We start from the raw sequence: 21,548 nt of genomic DNA on the forward strand, positions 1-21,548 counted from the left end.
GGTACAACTTGAAAGTTCGTGTTTCCAGGCAGGGCAACAAAAAAAAAAAATGGTTTAGCTTTCTGAAGCTTGCAGGAAGCATGGGTCAACATCATAGAAAAGGCAGTAGGAATGTAGTACAAGAATCGAAGCGAGAGCAGCTAGAAGATTTCAACCAGCGTGCGGAGGGGACGTCCTCACATTGGCCATCTCCGTTGACCAAGGTACCACCAGAGTACCACTGGTACCACCAGAGTACTCTGGTACCACCGTGCAAGGTACGAACGCCGCGTCGTGACATCTTCTCTGGAGGCGCTACCGTTTCAGGCAGGTTTGTCTCATCTTCAGTGTTCCGCTGTTTCGGCACAATTTGTGGATTGCTTAATGCCTTTGGAGTAGTAGCCAGGAAAACGGAACGAGTGGGAAATGACGCCCTCTCCGTGATCATTTTACGGCATGCACGCACGGACGCAGCTGGGAGTGGCAGGTGCAAAACGTCAGTTCCTCCCTCTCCCTCCCTCTTATTCCCCAGTATAATATAGTACACTTCCTTGTTAAGCCCGGGGCCTTCTACCAGACTATTATTATAGTTTGATCCAATTGTGTTGTATCATCCGCAAACGGTGGCGTAGCCCTGGGGGGGGGGGGGGGGATGAAATTCTCCGAAGCTTTCCAATATGTGTAAACTAGTGGGAACACACGCAGGAACATGCATCAAGGGTTGTTGAACCCCCCTCCCCCCTTTTTTATTTTTCTTCAACTAAAAAACAAATGTAGCTACGCCGCTGTCCGCAACTTATCGTTATCAGTCGTGCCTGTTGCGCTTTTTGCTTGAAAGTTTGGTAGTCGCTACTTAAATTTCCTCGCAGGAATGCTATACGGCACACGTTTCGTTGTGGACTACATGCATTAGTGCGCAGCGTTGCGGAAGGCGCGCAAGACCGATGGCTAAATTATCGTTTGGGGACAACATAGTTTCTATAAATGGTGCAACATTTCTTTTTTTAGTTTTGATGACGCTAATCCTAGGGCGGGGTGGGGGGGGGGGGGGGGGGGCTTCGAAAACTTAAAAGCACAAGTCATCAAAGCTTGCGTAATTTTCATTGTTACACTGGAGTTAAGCACGGGAGGGCAGTCCGGTGGGGGGGGGGGGTCACCCTCTGTATGTCCAGGCCGGGGGGGGGGGGGCATCCCTCGCAAGTGTCCTTCCTTGACATTTATCTTTCAAAAGTCGCATATTTGAATAGCTTGGCATTTAAGCATTCGCTGCAAGGTCGAACTACATGCCGCGGCAGCGCCTTCGCTGCGTTTGTGTGGATAGGCGGTCTGTGGCGCGTGCCCATATGCACACACTGACGCTTCACTGGCAGCGGTTAGAACCTATACTTTTGACGAATAAAGGGCGTTGACTGCAGCCGAACGTTGACATATACTCTTAGCATCGCCACAGTACGTGCATCGTTAAATAATGCATGAAGCCGACCTAACGCTCCTATTACGGACGAGATAAGCACAATCTGACGAAGAATGGTGTGCTGGCCTTCGATGACAGACGCGTTTTGCAGTGCAGGTGCTGTATTTATTTTATATCAATTATGTATATATTTTTTTTCGTCGAAAAATTTCTTGGAAGCACAAAACCCTCATATCGCGTAGTGTGCCTCATGTATTTTAACACAACACGCCAGGTTAAGGGCCTTTCCACGCGCTTCCCGCACAGCCGCAACGCACGTGCCGGGACCCCTACCGTACGCAAGCGGGAGACAAATAAGCCAATTGGCGACGCTGCGGAGGGTGAAAGAGCGTCGCCAATTGGCTTACTTTTCCCCAGTTTGCGTGCGGTAGGGGTCCCGGCACGTGCGTTGCGGCTGTGCGGGAAGCGCGTGTAGGCCCTAAAGGGCGCCTAAACCACCAGCAAACGTTCGCGTGCTTCTCTGCTAGCACACGTGCTCCTCGCGTTTTCACCTCGGACGATGAGGACGGGCATTCGGAAAGGTGGACAGACGAGTCGATGAACGCGTTCGCTCTATAGACTCGTGCGCCCCAAGGAGGTTACATTTAGTATAACCTCCTTGGTGCGCCCCAACTCCAACGCCACAGCTCATTGTTTCGACCGCCGGGTGGTGTAGGGACCATTTAACAATTGAAAGCAGGCAACGTATCATTCTTTGCATTCAGCATACAGCTGAGCATTCGTTTCATTAAAGAGAACCACAAAACAAGCACCCCAACCACATGATGGATGATCAGGCGACTGTGCACAATGGGAACACCTTCCCACGCGTTCCTGATAGAGATGTATAGGTTGCATCTGCTTTGCACTTCACACGAGGGCTTCGAATGGCGCCAATCAGCCCTTCCTTTTCTGAATTATAAATAACAGCGCACGTACAGAATACTCCCCACAGATAAAAGAAACGAAACACACATTGGTAAATTATAACAGCGCTACCATGGACAGAACAGGCCCCACAAAGGGAAGAAACGACACACACACACACACAATGACAATTCAGAGATCTGTACTAACTAGGCCCAAATGAAGCTTTATTGACCTTCCTTCTCCCTTCATGTATAACCCGCACTTTGATATATATATATATATATATATATATATATATATATATATATATATATATATATATATATATATATATATATATATATATATATATATACATATATATATATATATATATATATATATATATATATATATATATATATATATATATATATATATATATATATATATATATATATATATATATATATATATATATTTTAAGTTCGTTCTATGACTGCCGTGGGTACACCATAGAAATGAGACACCAGAAGAACAGCGCGAATACGATGCTCGACGAAAGGAACAAGAAGTTCGTCTTGCTGATATTAGTCGCGAAACCAACCACGGTCTACCACAGAGACCTCATATCTATTATAACCCATTACTCTAAAGTAACGATAGAGACGTTTCGCATGGCGTCGCGTGTAATGGTCGCAAACTGAGAGAAGATAAAATAGAAGCAAAAAAAAAGTGGAAGCGAGCATGACGGCCAGATACCGCTAGGGTGTACCGCACCACCTGACCAAGCCGCGCACGCGCAGTAGATAAGCCACGCCTGCAGAGCATTGGTCGTTGGCAGGATTTTCTCTTGGCGGGTGCAAACCAGTGTTGCATCGCGGCTGGGGGAGAAGGCTATTGCACTGGTGTAACTTGGGTGCGGGAAAATTTTGGTGGGGCTTGAGGGGGGCAAGTGCCTCTTTTGACCCCCCCACCCCACCCTACCGACGCCCACGCACCGAGGGAAACATTGCGCGCTTCTTTCGCTCTAGCCTGACTGCGTCCGATCGTGCCGAGACAGTCATGGAACGTCCTACACTGTGGCGTGAATCTAGAAAAATTACAAGGAGGAACACACACACCTCTCTGTGGTGGCCATGTCGTTTCCATGAATGTTGTAGGTCTTACTTTTACATGTATAAAAATATAAAGTCACCTGAAAGAAAAAAATGAATATGTGTTTTTTTAGCTGGCGTATTTGCATTATTCTGTTAGGTATTTTCTGAAACGAGCGGCAGTAATAACTAAAAAAATAATGAATAAATGAAGTAAAGCGGGCATTAAAAAAAGTACTCGCAATATATGTAACTGTCAAGAAGTCTAAAAGAGAAATTTCCAAGGGTGACGTTTGCAAGGAGTGTCCCCCTCCCATTCTGAGCACAAGGGGGGGGGGGGCAGAACCCCCCCCCCTAACCCCACCATGATTTACAGCATTGCTTTCAAGAAAGTGCGCATTCCCGAGGAGGAAACCGAGCATCGACGTGTCGTCGACAGAGAAGACGGGTAGCGATGGGCACGCCTGCTTCTCTGTGCCAAGCTGTGAGCGATTCAGTGCAAACTTTATGAATCATTTTACATACGAAGCATTCCTTAGCGGACTGGACACATCTATCTCGGCGCCTACGTCTGGATGCTCTCGTTATCGCCTCCCTAACTTGGGGTTGGCCAAAATTAGTATGTAGGAAAATAAAATGGTTGGACATATATGTCTGGCTGGTCACAACATGAGCGACGTGAAAATTCCGTCGTGTATGTCGTCATACCCTTTCCTCCAGACACGTGTGACACACGTTCCCGTTTACTACGGGTCTTTGAATACGGCTATGCCACACAAGCTATTGAGTTTATATCCTGTTGCGACCGGGCTTTGCAGGCACCAGAGGTCCGGGATGAAGTTGTCGAGACAGGAGGAATAGAGACTTGAAGAGGGTTTATTTACATTATGTACATGGCGAGCTCTTGTACATGACGAGCTCTTTCTTACATGGCGAACTCTCGAATCTTGTTCCTCTACATGGCACTCCTCTGAATGAGCCGGGTGGCTCATTATAAAGGGTAAGTTCTCCCCAGATCCCTAGATCAGGGAACACGTGCAGATGGTACTGTCCAATCACAGATCACACACAACTTGCGAGGGGCACGATTATGCACGGCCTACGTGAACTTCCAATGAGTCGTGATCACTGCACTCCAAGGCGGCGCCAGCGGGGCTCTCCTTCGTCGTGTGTATGCCGCTAGTCGAGGGGTCCCAAGCCCATGACAGCCTACATCAAAGGGTGCGCCGAACTGCTCGCTTAATTAGCGGGGCGATTTGCGGCGGCCGCCGCGGTCTCTTCCAAGGAAGATGCTGCACTTGTTGTCCTCTCTCGAACGGCTTACGGCGTCATGGCGACACGACGTCTCACCCTCCGGCTAGGAGGGACAAATACCTGGCGGTCATAGGCAGCCGGCCGGTCGGATAAAATTAAATTGAGGATTCAAAGAGCGCCGCTCCCTCGTCAGCTCTGGCGTTGGTCACAACAATCTATACCGATGGAGGAACGGCGAGAACAGACGTTGGTAATTTATTACAAGAATGGTAATAAAAACTTACATTGGGAGCGGTGATATGGCGAATGCAAAGAATAAATGTCATGTTCTCGGCAGGAATCTAACCCAAGTATTCTGCGTGGCGGTCAAGTTTTCTACCATAGAGCCACGTACGCCATGTCTCATGATTGATTGACATGTGGTGTTTAACGTCCCAAAACCACCATACGATTATGAGAGACGCCGTATATATAGTGGAGGGCTCCGGAAAGTTGGACCATCTGGGGTTCTTTGACGTGCACCCAAATCTGAGCACATGGGCCTACAGCCTTTTCGCCTCTTCCGAAAATGCAGCCACCTCAGCCGGGATATGATCCCGCGACCTGCGGGTCAGCAGCCGAGTACCTTAACCAATATAGCAAGGTGACCACTATATACACCACCACGGCGGGGTTCGCCAGGTCTCTCATAAACTGCTTTGTAAAATAAACCTATGCAGGCATATTGTTGGTCAGTTGTAGTTGTAGTGCTCGCTATTTTTTTTCTATAGGCGTGCAACAATTGTACATATATTTTGCGTCATTTTATAACGTGTCTCTCAATAAAAAAAATTACTACGCGGTCACTTTTCCCCGCATGCTTCTCATGACGTCGATTCCCGAAGTACTTGGGATCTGCCGATTTTTTTTTTTTTTTGAAGGTCTTGCTCTGGCAAACTGGTTGCCTTCAGGTAGTATACGAGGAATTATTGGTTAGCTGCGAGCTAGTAATAAGATTACGTGTTACGTGACGCCAACAGGCATGAAGAGTGTTGCACACTCGCCGTCATGGCTACAGGCAGCAGTGGTTGACGCTTCCAATGCTTAATTCACATATGTACCCAATAAAGCGGATGTGGGGATAGCCGCCGTGGTAGCTCAGTTAGTAGAGCATTGGACGCGTTATTCGAAGGTCACAGGTTTGGATCATGCCCACGGCAAGCCATTTCTTCATGCGATTTTCTTTCTTCACGTTTTCATTAATATTGCCTCATATAACATCCCCTATACTTTCCTTGGCATTAATGTCTGTTAGATCGCATTAATATTTGTGCGTACAACATATTCTTAATGTCATTTCGTAATGTTCTCTCAAAAAAAAAAAAACGCCACGTCAGATTTTTTTTTTTCGGCATGCTTCGCGTAACATCGATTGCCGTGGTACGCAAGACCTGCAGAGTTTTTTTTTTTCTTTATTTCTTTCGCCTAAACTTGGTTTTTGCCGGATCCATCACACCTGTGTTCGCATATTCTGGGAAAATTTGTGCGCGCTCAAATTATAACTGCACTCATGCCTGTATGCAATGTGAACGGATGCAGCGAATCATCGTTCATAACGAGGCAAAAGAAGAAGAGTCGTGTCAATATCGCACGCCTTTTTTATTTATTATGCTGCAATAAATGCTGGATTACAAATTTACGCTTATAACAAATTTCGTATGTAATAGTATTTTTTTTTTTTGTCAAATGCGCTTCCGTTATGACGAGCTTTGAGATAACAGCTTTCAATATTTCCCGCTTGCATATATGTTGTTTCACAAGCGAGATACGTTGAACACATTAAAAATGACAGCCTCTCCCATTGGATTGGATTGGATAAACTTTTATTTGGTCCTCCAAAACACAGATCACTGTGTTGCGGGCAGCTCCCATGTGGGGGCTGAGATGCCAAGCTCCTCAGCCGCCTCGCGGGCTTGGTGGACAGCCCAGAGCTGATCTGCCAAGGATGAGCTGCGGATTGCCGCCTCCCATCTGGCAGAGGTGATGTTCGATATATGAGTGAATTTGGTGCACTGCCAGAGCATGTGTTCTAATGAAGCTATTTCCCCACAATGTGGACAAAGATTACTTGGGTATAGGTCAGGGTCCATGATGTGTAACATTTTCAAACCCACCAATAATTGTTTTTGAGTATTTCTCAAAATCTTCTCTCTCTCTCCATGGAAATTTCGGCATATCTCTTTGCAGGTAGGGATAGCTAAGCTTCCCAACATTGATTTACCACTTCGCGGGAGCGAAGTGTAATAGCCTCATTCGGTGCTTGGTAAACTAATTCATGCCAAAATTTGTTATGACACACAAACAAACAGTTGCCACAGATATCCTTTTTAGTCACGCGTTACCTCCGTGTGGATGCACTGCAAAATTTCAAATGGTTCTATTCGCAATGACAATGAAAAACGAAAGCTGAACGTTAACCTGTAAAGTTGTCATAACGAAGGAGGAAGAGGAGGAGGAAAGTTTAAGCGGAAGGACAGGGAGGTTAGCCAGTTCTTAGACCGGCTGGCTACCCTGTGCTCGGGAAAGGGATGAGGGGAATAAAAGATGATAAAAAGAAATGTTGCGAAGAGAGATAGAGAGCGAAATTACAAAAAAATAGTGACAGAGGAAAGGCAACATCAAAGAGTATAAGACACTAAAGTCTGTCTCTGAGGCCAGTTGTCCGCAAAGGGCGCAGCAAAGCTTTCAAAGCCTTCTGGGCTGATGAAGTTACTTCTACGAGAGTTGCTATAAGTAACTTTTGTATACAAAGACGAATTCGTGGACAGGGGTTATGTGCCTGAGCCAACAATGCCTATACACCAACACAACCAGGTAGCCAACAATACCTATACACCGACGCACCTCGACAGCCAACAATGCATATACACCAACACACCTAGACAGCCAACAATACCTAGATTATCTACTACAAGAGAGTGAGAAAGTGAGTTACCGGGATATTTGTCGGACAGTCGAGGCGTATACGCAAGAAGGTGGATTCGCGCCCGGCGACCGCCGTGGAGCTTGTTCTTTGCTTTTAGTGTGTAGTGCCTATCCGTTCATTTGACGAAGCCCCGCCACGGTTGTCTATATCGTCTATAGCATCTATAGTGGCTAAGGCACTCGGCTGCTGACCCACAGGTCGCGGGATCGAATCCCTGCTGCGGCGGCTGCATTTTCGATGGAGGCGAAAATACTGCAGATACGCCCGTGCGTTCGTATTTGGGTGCACGTTATAAAGTACCCCATGGAGGTGGTCGAAATTTCCGGAGCCCTCTATACTACGGCGTCTCTCATAATCATATGGTAGCCTTGGGGCCGTCAAACCCCACATATCAATCAATCAATTATTTGTTAAACTTGTGCCTATTGAGCGGCCGTGCTTGTGCAAAGAGCTCGTTCGCTTGTCCGCGAGAAGTAGCGTCCGCCAAGCTGTACCGTGAAGGTGGAAAGGGCGGTTTCCTTGGGCACAGTGCGAAAGAAACAAATAAGCATTACACACTAGACGTAAAGAATAAGAAGTGCATATAATAAATGGGTGACTTGCCGTTTTTCCGGCCAATTTCAGACAACATGTGCCCATGTTCTGCTGTCCGCACCGCGCCTTTATTTTTCAAGGTGGTCACGTGAGCTTCCTGTTTGACATCACCGGGATGACAGACTTCCTGCGGGCCTGGTGCGCTCAGTTTCGGTTTGAAGTCTTTCACGATCTTTAAGAAATGAACGTGTCATAAATTGTCACGTCCCACAACTCTTCCGTACAAGCAACGGCCCTTAAGGTAATAATAATTGAACAGTTAACGAAATTTTGTGAATTACTTAATTGAATGCAACTCTAGGTGCGGCACAGTTATTCCCCCTATAGGTGTAGAATTCGTTTGCGAAGACGGCTAGTGCCCGACTATCATAGAATTTTCATTTTAATCTGTATTTTATATAAAAACAGACAAAAAAAAATGGCAGCATATCCACGGAATGAATGATGGAGAGTGGGGCGAAGAATTCGTCCGTTCATTCGTTCTTGCTTCCGTCCGTCCATGCGTCCGTCAGTGTGACCGTCCATGCGTCCATCAGCCCGTCCGTGCGTGCGTCTGTTCGTGCGTCCGTCCCTGCGTTCGTCCATGCAGCCGCCCCTGCGTCTGTTCATGCGTCCGTCCATGCATCTGTCTGTGTGTCCGTTCGTCCATCTATTGAACACTCCAAGTACCACCACCTCGCATCTTTTCATCATATATTCCCCATATAGAAGCACCGCCATCCAGCGGACATTCCAAGGACTAAACGAGAGGTGGCACACGCACACTTTCTTACGGCTTGCGCTTCGTATCTACTTCCCATTTTTAACCACCTCGAGTTCATTCAAGGTATATACAAGTTCATTGTATTCATGGCACTGCGGCTCAACGCTCGCTAAACCTTTTTAAAGCTGAAGAAGTTACACCCAGCGAGTATAACGTAGCAACCCTTTCTTGTCAGATAGTGCTCAATGTACATGCCAATGGCTGCTAATGGTGATCGCAGCCTGCGCGTTAACTAAAAGCCGAATCCTCCTGTCTCTCATTCCCCATTAGCAGCCATTGACATGTACATTGAGCACTATTTTTTATTGCTCAACAACGCACAGAAGAAGTCTCTCACCGGCACCACCTTGGAGGTCAAAATGTTATACTGGTTACATACTACGGGGGACGAACGGGTGCCGCTATAAGGAGCTTCGCCCCTAAAAACAGGGCTTATCGCGTAAGTATGTAAGCATCCGGGAATGCTGCTCTTATAACTGATCGACTACACACAATAGGCGTCGGCAAAGGGAGCAATTGCCCCTCTCATGTCACTCCAACCATTGTCCCCAACAAACTACACCAGCAGTCTCCCTCTCCCACAGCAGCGATGCAACACGGGTTTGCACCCCTCGAGACAAGGTCCTGCCGCCGTTCCTGCTACACTCACAATCTCGTACGTCACAGCTAGATAATTAAGCGGCCTATACACGAAGCGGGGCTTCTATACGTGAGAGTTTATAGATTACCGAATAGGTGCAATCATCTCAGAAATCGGTCACATTTTGCAGAAGACATTCGAAGTTAACTCGTGGAGCTTGCCCGTTTGAACAGTATTGCTGGCAGAACAGTTTATGCTGTCATGGCAGCATTATTTAGTCACCTGTAGAATAGAATGCCATGCTCTCCAGGCCGGCTTCTTCCCACGCCTATTCTCTGTCTAGTGTATTATTCTGCGCGTGCACACTCACTGATTCGCCACACACACACACACACACACACACACACACACACACACACACACACACACACACACACACACACACACACACACACACACTGTGGCTCCACCCAGTGAACAGAATTCCCACGGGTTCGATTCCCAGCCGATTCGCAGTGTCAACCTCCACCCCCCTCGCCCATACACATGAGGCAGTTCTTTTTTACACCGCAAACTCATCCAGGAGGAACCCCTCCCCTTATGTTAACGCATTGCCCCCGCCCCTTCCCGTAATGTGTACTCCTACAAAAACCCGGCTAAACGCACGCAAGTACACACATATTACAATGTTACACACGTGCTCACACTTGAGCAGTCACTGACCCTGAAGACGTTTTGCTGCATGTTTCGTAAAGTTAAACACAGCCATTTTGATTCGATTTCACGCACTCGCGCGCATAGGGAAACTGTGATGAGGCAATTTATCAAATTTTCTTCTCAAAATAACAAATCTCAAATCCCTGCCTCGTCCGGAGCACAAAAGATGCACTCCGCGTTTCCTAACCTGAGATGCTCAGACCGCAGAGAGGTGAGCCTCCTCTCTCCTATCCCACACCCGTGAGAGAGGCCCCCAGCTCGAGGGTTGTGGGCTGCACGAGGCGGCAGCAGCTGAGGCAGCCTTGAGCAACTCCGGGAGTCGGGAGAAGCGCTATCGACCGTGCTGACCTCGACCGCTGCGCGCCGCAGCCCTGAAGCGAGCCGAGCGCCCTTGAACTCCCTCTCGCCGACCTTGGGCCGCCCGAATCTGGGTCGCGCCGGTAACGGGGTTCGCTCCAGCCGTGCCTTACCCGTTCCCCAGTTCTTCCCCGGCACCAACACCGGCCACGCAGGCTCTCCCAGCGAAACACTCCCCCGCCTCGGGGCAGCAACTGGTGACGAAACCAGCTACGAGCAACCCGTAACAACCCCCTTTCATCACCACCAAACACGCCCCCGCTTTTTTTTTGCCCCGTGTATGCCCCATACCCACCCTCCTACAACCCCGAGAATGGACTCTCCCGCTGTCGAGTGACGTAGCTGGCTGACGTCGTAGCAGCAGCCGCGGGGGGGGGGGGAGCACGTGTGTGGAAAGAAAAAAATGATAAGAGGAAAGAAACAGCTGTGTCCCTGTCCTTGCCCCGGAAACATCTCTCCCTGCCCTCCCTCGCTGCTAAACGGTGAGAGCACAGGCTGTGCAGGGCGGAGCGTTCCTTGCAGATTCGCACTGGCCTCCTTTCCGATGCGTGCGACGTGAACTTGGCCCACTTTCACGCCGCGTCCAGTGTCAAGGTGGCTGTTGTCATTTTTGTGTTTTGCTGCTCCCGCGCGCGTGGTGTCGACTTGTTGCGCCGCGCGCGCTTCAGGAGGAGAAAGTCGATGTCAGGTTTCCGTGCGTGCTCTTCCTTGCTTCCTCTCTCCGCTGGGCGCGGAGAGGCCGATGGCCTTGGCAGAGAAAGTCCTCGCTTTGCCCTCTCCATCCGCGCTTCTTTTGTTCTTATTTTATTCTTCTCCGCTCCCCTTGGCCTTTGGCGATGAGCGTTGCCAAGGCCGACCAAGGCCGCCCCTCCCCTCCCTTCTCAGGGAGGCCTCTGTCGTCATCAGCACGCGCTCAACGTCAAAAAAAGTGCGAGACGACGACGTCACCTCGTCGACTTCTGCGGCAGTTGGCACCTGTACTAGGGTGCCCTACCTGTACATATGTGCTTTATGCCGCCATACTTTGCGTGATTTTTTTCTCTTTTTGAACGAGTCGTATGCGATGCGCAGTGTACGAGGGCAAACCTTGACCGAGCGACTCTTTTGTCGTCTTTGTATGCGCGCAGAACGTGCGCTTGGTAAGCAAGGTCAGGCTGGGCTTTGTGACGGCCACAGCCAATGCTCCTCGATCGGCGCCCACTTGGCAGCCATCGTACAAGGCTGAAGCGTTCGTCGTGGCATGCGGTGGCCTTGTACGGGAGAAAGCTTTCTTTACTTGTGAAGGTTACCTCTTGGTTCCTGAAAATGCGTGAAGTTTATATTTGGTTTACATGTATTCGATAACGTGCCATTTATCTGAAAAAAAAAAAAATATTCGCCATCACCATGATATCACTGTTGCTAGGCTGGCTGGTGTACTAACACAGTAATGATGGCGTTGTGCTTTCACAAGGAAAAAAACTGCTGCTTGAAGAACATTTTCATCTTATGTAACGTCAATGCCATCATCTTACCCACGTCTGTTCTCGTCGTGTTCAGTACAAAATAAAAATAATGTCACCGACGGAGCGATCTCAGACAGCTTGCGCGCCGGCCTTCATCTAGACTGGGAAGAAAGGTCAAGTGCAGGCAGCGTGTCCGGAAATATCGCTTTATTCTGGGAAAAGCTCCGCGATCGAAACCACGCTCGCCATCAATCTCGATTCGTCGAGCGCTGCCCATAGTCACCTTGAGCTGGGAATAATAAACAAGCAGGAAACGTCCATCTGGAGGTCGACCGTCTAAACAAGTAATAATAATAGTCGCCACTCGGCCGACGTCCCCCGTTTTCAAGGTACATCCTCCCTGCCATTCGTTTCCTCCTCTCGTTGTACACACAAACCAGCACGCAACATAGACTCGTCCTCTTCCAAGGGGTGAACACGGTGATTCGGACGAGTCCACGCATTTTAGCTGCTTTAGCGGCCGCGCAAACTCCCCCCCGCTGCTCACTCTCCCCTTTGCGGAAAAAAAAAAAGGAACACACAGCCAACTGTCGGCCGCCAATCGTAACGCGCCGGTGGAAAAAAATCGCGTTCGAACAAGACCGCGCCAGGAGTAGTAGGTCACCGACTCGTGCGGCCGATGCTGAGCGGTACCGCCGGCTCTGCTGGCGGGGGGAGTGGCCCACCGGCACGTGGCGACTGGCTGCATCATCCTTTCCAGCTGGAAAGGAACAGTTTCCATAGAAACGCGCCGCCTGCGCCGCCCTGGTGGTTGCTCCGCAAAACACTGACACCGCTCTCGGCGCTCCCGCGTTAAGGATGCTCCCGGAGTTCGATGCGTTAGTGCTCGCGGGGAAGGAACCGAACGTGTGACCAGTTGTGAGGCTCCTATAGCTTTGTGTTCTGTATTCGAAAAAAAAAAAAATGAACCCAACGAGTCCTTGGGCACGTCAGCGTGTACGTTTATCCGCAGAACGTACAACCCGAAGCGGAGATTGGTTGAACTACCGAACGAGGCAACGTACTCGCTGGCCGCAGACGGCCGTGGTAAGGGCACTTTGACAAAAGGTATCGCCTCAGTGGCGTTTTGTGTGAGAGCGTCTCTGGCTTCCTTGTCGAACGTGCAACTCGACCACTGTGATGCATTGTGAAGCAACAATGCAAATAAACACCACGTCGACTCAAGAAGGTGGCTTTTTTTTTTTTTTTTTGCTAGAGAGCACCTCGTGATAGGCAATCGGTCGCAATGCGAATGCCACGCCAGCAATTTAAAACGCGTTGATAACACACTGAACACGTTCACCGAAATAATATATATGCCATTACAATTGCGTTCTCTTATGAATCGCACGCAGTGGTTGATGCCGAAAATGAAAATGGCTTAGCGTCTAATTAATTGAGGCAATTAAAACAGGAAACTGGTCCCACGTGCTTTGCTACGAGCCAAACATGCTCATACGTGACACCGGAGATCATTAACTGATGCATTTCGGTTACCGTAAATTATGTATAATCAGCTCGTGTTTCGCAAGTTAATTGTTGCGATTTTATGGTGAAATCACTCAGCCATATCTACCTTTGAGTGGTCGTGCCTCAAAATGAAACCCAAGCATTACAACATTCGCCGGCAATGCATGACCATGTATATGAAACAAAGTCGGCGGCTAGTGCTCCACTTATTTCAGCCTTTTAGTTAGTTAATCTTGAAAAGTTTTAAGTCTTCATCATAATTAACGAATTGGTTGTGCACTGTGCTAAGTGGTAATGCTTCCTATCGAGAGGGGTACCTTCCAAGTAAGTCATCTAACCTTCAATACAACACAGTCGCATTTGTTAATAAGCAGGGGGGGGGGGGGGGGGGTCTAAATGTTATGACTTCTCTCGAAAGGAATACGTGGACGCACTCAAAAGTAAGCACGAACAGGCCCAATGGAATTGGAACCGCTACTCACGCCCCCAGTTCTTGCTTATTTGCTATGCTGCATAACACTAACTTTTGTCAATGTTCAAATGTGGAGAGATAGTAAGAGAGGGTGCAGAGGCGCTTCTGAGATGTACGCTTCGCCTGGGAGCAGGCACGAAAGCAAAATAAACACCATAGCTCCAGAGAGTGAAAATTGCCCTTTATGGGGAGGCCACCCCCCCCCCCCCCCCAGAAAAAAACCTCGCCGCCCCTTAATTTCCCTCCCTGACGGTCGGAGGAGGCGTCACACGAGGGAACACCGGACGAGTCCACTCTCAACGGTGGGGGTGTCGCCAAGTGCGCAGGGGGTGGGGTGCGAGTGAAAGTGGGGGAGAAGCTGGCTGGTGAAGGGTGCCGCGTCGTGCCGAGAGGGGTGATTCGCAGGTGTCTCGCAGACCTTGACCTCGGCCCGCAGAGCCTTTCCGAGCGCGGGCGACCCTGAACGGGGCAAGCACGCGCCAGTTTCCGGGCCCGCCGGAACGAGCCTTTCGCGCTTCCGCGCTGCGGGAACCTTGACCGGGATCTCGAGGACTCCCCTCTCTCCGCGTCAACCTCCCTCTTTCTCCTGCTGCTGGGGAACACCTCGTTGCCGGGCGCTTTACCGGTGTTGGAACTTGGACACGACGTACGCCTGCGCTATTGAAGGGCACGAAGTTGTCAGCGCTCCAATGACTCTTTCTTCTCCTGGAAGTGTTCTCCTTTTAAGGGGGGACTCTGCTGCGATTATCTCGAATATAGTTGGCCTTGTATATATATATATATATATATATATATATATATATATATATATATATATATATATATATATATATATATATATATATATATATATATATATATATATATATATATATATATATATATATATATATATATGAGATATAACAGTCAGTAATGCCAAGGAATGTACAGGGGAAGTTATTAAAATCAATGGAATATAAATAAGAAGAAAGAAAAGTGGATGAAAAAATTACCAACTGTGAGCATAACTTCTTCTGTACATTCCTTGGCATTACTGTCTGTTATATCTCATTAATATTGTGTTAAAAACACGGAAAAACGAGCCCTTAGGTATACATTTCTTTCCTTTATATTTATATATATATATATATATATATATATATATATATATATATATATATATATATATATATTAACGGAGAGTGCAAGGAGCAGTGGCAGTGATGTGGTCTCATTTTGATTGTTGACTGCATTATTGTTTCTCCGCGACGTGCGTAGCACGCATATGTTGGACCTCAGGTGCATTCAAGCTACACTTTCGTAGCTTCTAAAATCGGGTCATTTTTTTCTGTTGATGTGTCGGACATATAAAGACAAATTTATTGTCACCTATTGTTATTACTATGAAGTGATCGATTAATTGCCGTTGTTGTTGCTGCTGCTGTTACTGATATTTTTTTTCTGTTTTCTTCCCTATGTGGATAAGTTTTTATTTGTGTGGGTCTTTTGTCGGCAGGACAACTACACGTATATCTCTGCCATTTATTTTAATTTTTTTTTTATTTTAGTATGACCGGTACAGTCTATGCTCGAATAGGTCTGTTACCATTTGCGCACTTCGTTTTCAGAAAGCTTGCCTAATTTTAAAAGAATTTACAGATACCCCAGATAATTTGAGCTCGAGATTGCGGTTTCAAACGGTGTAGACGAAGCCGACTTCTTGCATCGCATATAATCGATCACCAAAGTTAGTTCACGATAAAAAAAAAAAGTAAGGACGGAAAACCGTCATAAGAAAATTATAAGCTTAGGTGTACAGTGTGTAGCACAACATATATATCCTTAAAACTTTCTATTAAATTGGCGCGTCTTAGCAACCCATTATTTGAGAGCTCACTTCGGCCAGCTTCTTTTTTTTTTATGTGCGCAATTTGTTGAGCTGCCGTAACAATCGTCATGTAAGCTGTCTGACAGCTAGAGCAAATCATTGCTTGTTCTTTGTGTGTCGGCGTAAACGTTAATAACAGCAACGATAACATGGCAGATGTTACGTCCCATAATCGCGACATAATTACGAGGGGCGGCACTTTGGAGGGCTCCGGAAGTGTCAAGCATACGGTGTCTTTCAACGTGGCCTTACACCGCAGAGTACACAGGTCCCCGCCATTCTGAGCCACGCGGCTGGAATCGAACCCGTAACCGTCGGCATATAGAGTTCCTTGATATACACTAGAGGGAACTCTGGCGCTAGTGTCTATGGGAGCTGCAACACACGGCGCTTCAGCGAGCATGGGAATGATGGGTAGTACACACATTTGTATAACCTTCGTACTTCTGGCCTGCTTCTGGCTCCGTGTGTGTTCGTGTGGCTTGAAGCTGTTTTCTCACGAAACAAAAATCAGCAAATTTTCAGCGGTTGCGCTTCACCATTTTATTCTTTTAAACTTACCTTTCCAAATCGGGTCACAAAGTTGAAAAGGGTTGAATCTTTCTTTCAAAACGAACCGTAACCAGCAATAAACGAAGCCGCAAGTACGATTCGCCGCCCGCAAATACGAAGACTGGACAAATGTGTGTACTACCCATCATTCCCATGGTCGCTGAACGATCGCAGCGCCAGAGTGCCCTCTAGTTAATTTTGAGAAACTCTATGACCGTCGCATCAGCAGCCGAGCACCGTAACAATACTGTTCCACCAAAGCGGACTCGGCATGAATGTTCATTCCGCGCTTTGCGATTGCGTCGAGAATAGGTGTGACCTGTGTTGAGCGATGAGAAACGGCGGAGTGCCGTATCGAATGCATTTTTTATTCGTAATCTATAGGTCCCGTGGTTCTTTGGTACGCCTCGCGTACGTGTGCGATTTCAGGGTACAGTTTGTGGGCGAAATTAACAGCAAAAAGAAGAAGAAGAAAAAAAAACCAAGAAAACCAAACGAAACAAGGGCAAATAAACAAGATATACAGAGATAAAATATCGCAATATGAATTATTAGTAAGGAATATAAATGCTGGCACATTTTAATGAACAATAAATAAATGCAAAAGTAACAAATATGACGCGACCAGGAATATTTAAAACGTTTTGAAACGTAAAATTGTATTCAATCTCAAATCGATAATTGACTTGTATGTTCTCTCTTTGATTTCTTTTCATGGTGTACTCGTCGCGAGAATTGAAATGGTAGTATATATCTCCGCTGATAAAAAAAATTGATGCAAAAAAAAAAGATGTGCCTGCCAGGGATCGAACCTGGGACCTTCCGCGTGTTAGGCGGATGTGATAACCACTACACCACAAGCACGTTGAGGGTGAGGGCACTCGCAACAGATGTGTTGTGAGCTGCAGCTCTCTCGAATATCCAAAAACGATAGAGGACTAATCTATCGACGTGGCGTTCAAGCTTAGGGCCACCCTCTTTAGAGCAATGTGCTCTGATTTTAAATACATACATAAGCGTGCACAAGGTTCTCCTTCGGGGGAGGGGGGCAAATGTCATCGCAGAGTCCTCCCCTAATAAGTCAATGATGGGCAAGCTTTGCGCTCGTCCCCCCCCCCCCCCGCCACGTCTTGGGTAGGTGCCACCCCCATCCCCCAACCCATGTGGGAAAAAGGCACTATGGGGTTTATTGGCGCAGAGCGCTAAGCCATCCCAGTGGCGGATCCATAAAGAGGAGTAGTAGCGGCAATGTCCCCCCCCTCCCCCCCCGCGCCTTGAAGCTTGTCAGCACTCCCACCCGCACCATTAAGTGCATGTAATCCAACTCCTATCTCCTGTTGAGACAAATGAGGGGCACCACTTTGAGCGCAAGTTAACAGAACATATGCTGAGACGGGCCTCTTGTAATGATAGTAATTATTACTGGAAACAAAAAAAAAAGTCAGGACTGCCCTTTCCCTCTCACATCTTGTCCTTTTGTCGTCGTTCTGTTCTCGCGCTATAACTATCGTCGTGTCATACCAACTAGCCGAAACTGCCACACTACTATAGTAGAGCCACAAGCTGTCGCGGTTAACCATTTCCATTGATTGATTGGTTATTTCCATTGAGGTCTGTGTGTTTAGAGGAAGTTGTTAACGATTTAGCGTACTTGGTACTCTGCTATGGGAGAGCTGAAAGCCGTCCCTTGGGCCTCTCAATTAATGAAGCCGCAGCTAATGTGTTTAGCAAAAATGTTTAACGATTTCGAGTACTTCGTACTCAACTATGGGAGAGCACTGAGCCGTCCCGCTAAAAGAATTCATGGTACGTTCCCATAATATCCAATTCGCAGGGATGCTTAACAATCTGATAAAGTCAAATATTTTGACTCAACCACATCGGTGTCACTGGTGAGTGCTTGAGCATTTTGCTGAATAACTTTCCATCTCGATGTTTGGCATAAATGTAATTGATGAATAATAAATATATTCGTCAGAACGTTCTAGTCGTTAATCCAACATGCTAACTGCGAAATTAAAAGGATAAAATCTTGGGGTGTAATTCTTAGCATTTAGAACCAGGTATACTTGCCGACATTTAATCGCGCTCCATGAGTATGTTTATTTATAAAAGGCTTACCGTATGATACCGATACGCATTAATTTTACGCTTGCTTACAAAAAAAAAAAATGTGTTCCTGCCAGGGATCGAACCTGGGACCTTCCGCGTGTTAGGCGGATGTGATAACCACTACACCACAAGAACAGCTGGCTTGGGCGATTCAAAGATGTAACATAAAGGCACATTATTTTCCTGCTTTTTTTTGTTTTGGGAACATATGATTTCTGTGCTTGTTTTCCGACGAGAATGCGTTGCTGACTTATCGGCGTTTGCAATTTTTACAGTAAAAAAAAAGCTGGCTTGTTTGTGATGGTTGCGCCATCTAGTGTCAGCTTTTTGAAGCGTTATTAGGCGGTAATTTTGAATGCGACAAAATAAGCTGCATGGATTTCTGTTTCACGTGGCCTCCATGATATAGTTTTCCCCGCCTTTATAAGCTCGATGTGGATTGCGTATTAACTTTACAACAGCGAAAAAGTTTTTTTGGTACACAGAAATAAAAAAAAACAAATCAAATGTAGTCATAAATGCTATAGAGCTTGTAGAGCCACAATCGCGGAATGATTTTTTGCAAAAAAAAAAAAAGCATAATCGAAACTGCTGCTTTGATGTCTATTTTCTTTTTATGTGAAAAAAAAAACTGTGAACATAACTAAACGTCACTGAACAGAGCAAGGCGCGTGTCGTAAGCAAAAACTGAGGAGAAAGTGAAATATTATATAAACTATTTAATTATACAGATAAAGAAAAAAATGCATTTTTTTGTGAAATTTGTTGCAGGGGCGAGCTGGCACGTATTCAACTTAAGGAAGTCGACGTATGTTCATTGATCGCGTATACTGCCAGCATGTAAGGTACGCTACAAAAGAAAGGAAAAGCTTAGCAAAGGTGGTGTTTTCGTAACTAGTTCAATAAATTGATTGATAAATAAAAACTGATGCCGTAGATAGATCAAGCGCTAATATCGATGCTACGTAGTTGATTTTGTTCTTAAATTTTCTTATGCAAGCGCAGTGCAACAAGGTAACACCATTGCTTCATCATTCCTTTGTGTGTGTGTGTTTGTGTGTCCATGTTCTTTTTTTTTTGTAGCTGGTACCTTCCAGCAACGTATGACGACGCCATGAGGGGGTCATCATACGAAAATTTTGACTGCCGTTTTTTGATCTGAAGTGGTGGCTGGTCCGGCAGATGTGGTCGAGCTTCATTTCATTTCGGGCTCTGTGTGCGATGGAAAACAAAAACAAAAAAAAAACAAATTTAGAGTGGGGGAGGGGGGATAGCACGGGATGGTCCTGGTGTGTCTCTCCCATGCTACGCCACCGCCCTCATTCTCAACCAATCCAGAAAGTCGTCGTTGAATACCAAGCCAGCAAAACAAGAAAAATAAAAAAAAAGCCTGGCTGCGTCCTGCCAGCAAGTGATATTACTAACAATGAGAAAGTGACAGCGTAGCTGTCAATTTATTAAAAGAAATGATCCGGAGACTGACCAAAATGATTTTTTATAAATAAGTGTACTAACGTTTATTAACAACTTTTAAAATCATTTAGGTCGTTGTAAGGATAAGCATACCTTCAGGCGGGTTTTTGCCTCACACAACAAAGGATTAGTACTCTCAGTGCCACGGAAGGCGCCCGGAGGCACCATCACACAGTGTTTTTTTCAGTACACCCCCCCCCCCCCCTCCCTTTCACCGTCAGGGGCTCGACTGGCTCCTCGAAGGAACTGCACGTGCCCCAATGATCCCCTTTGTGCAAAGTTGCCTTGGGAAATTCGACCCGACTTTGCATTCGTGACGTCGGGCGCGGTGAGGGGGGGGGGGGGGGGCTCTCGGTTTCGAGGCCGACACACAATGAGGCACGAAGCGGTACTCGGCCGCCTCTGGGGTGGCGTCTCGGCACCTGCGGCCCGCGGGTGACCCCGAAATGCACCCCGGCGACCGGCGAGCAGCCTTGGACGGCGACCGCTGCTCGGCCGGCCTGATCCAGATTCGCCCGCGCGGGCCACAATGCTCGCTGGGAGGCCTTGATTCGGTTACCAGGTCGCGCCGTCGGTCGCTCCGAGCTTCTCGACGCCACTTCGCTTCCGACGTCTGCTCTGATTCCGAGCCACCCCCCCGTCCTTCGCGACCCGTTGTCGGAGGGTAGTACACGGCGAGACACTGAGTTCATGCCGTCACACCCTCTACAAGTCCGCGAGGTCGCTGCAGAAAGCAGGCAAATGGGTGTTTCGGAAGAGAGGAGGAACTTTTAACGAATGCAACGGTGACGAGATGTTCTCTCTCTTTCTCTCTCCTTTTTGCACGAGTTGCCCTTACTCATTCTCACAGAAAGAGGAGAGAAAAAGAAGTGCACACAACGTTGCTTGAAGCGCCTTGACCTTTTAGTAGAAAACTGGAGTACTTTGGCCACATAAAATATTCAGGCTCTTGGTTACTGAGAAATTTATCTGTGTGCGTAGCCGCCCTAAACGTATCCATTCCTAGTCGCACACCCCTTTCTGTTTCAACCGTTGAATTTCTACCGATAACATGGTCTAAGAGCAGGTGTAGTGGTGTGTCAATGAACACGACAAACAACACAAGGGATGCTGGGTGCCCTCGAAATTTGTAAACCAGGAACAAACTTCGTGTGCGACAGGAAATGTTGGATAAGTATTATATCTAAGGCATGGCTAGCTACGGCTTTATACATATACTACACATGTACTCCACACATGCATATATTTGTAGCCCGTCTCCGCTCCCTCGGATTTTACACACCCCAGAAAGACCCCAATAGCTTCTTTCCACCCCCACCACCCCATGTTCTGATACCCCCCTCCAAAAAAGAAAGGAAATTCTTGATGAACCCCTGTGCAAATGTGTAATCATAAATGAAAAAAAAAGAGTGATAGAAAAAGCACCTACATAGATGAATGATTGCTAAAGAGGGCAAGATAAAGTGACAACTTGTCCACTGAGATGCTTGAGCTGTGGCGCTTAAAA

The 21,548-nt window shown here is 47.1% G+C and overlaps 1 protein-coding gene and 2 non-coding genes across 3 annotated transcripts in view; 1 reads left to right on the forward strand and 2 right to left on the reverse strand.

Moving 5' to 3' along the window:
• The first annotated feature begins 56 nt into the window (after nt 1-56).
• LOC119174888 (transmembrane protein 39A-A) overlaps nt 57-21,548 on the forward strand; it is a 65,189-nt gene continuing 43,697 nt past the window's right edge. Inside the window, exon 1 of the mRNA XM_075894993.1 lies at nt 57-310. Within this exon, the coding sequence (XP_075751108.1) occupies nt 81-310 (230 nt within the window). The 5' untranslated portion in view covers nt 57-80. The remainder of the gene's footprint in view (nt 311-21,548) is intronic.
• TRNAV-AAC (transfer RNA valine (anticodon AAC)) lies at nt 17,248-17,320 on the reverse strand. The gene has a single exon. It is a non-coding gene; the product is annotated as a tRNA-Val (tRNA).
• TRNAV-AAC (transfer RNA valine (anticodon AAC)) lies at nt 18,631-18,703 on the reverse strand. Its single transcript has one exon. It is a non-coding gene; the product is annotated as a tRNA-Val (tRNA).

Source organism: Rhipicephalus microplus, chromosome 5, assembly GCF_043290135.1.
Source record: "Rhipicephalus microplus isolate Deutch F79 chromosome 5, USDA_Rmic, whole genome shotgun sequence".
In the NCBI taxonomy this organism is placed as follows: domain Eukaryota; kingdom Metazoa; phylum Arthropoda; class Arachnida; order Ixodida; family Ixodidae; genus Rhipicephalus; species Rhipicephalus microplus.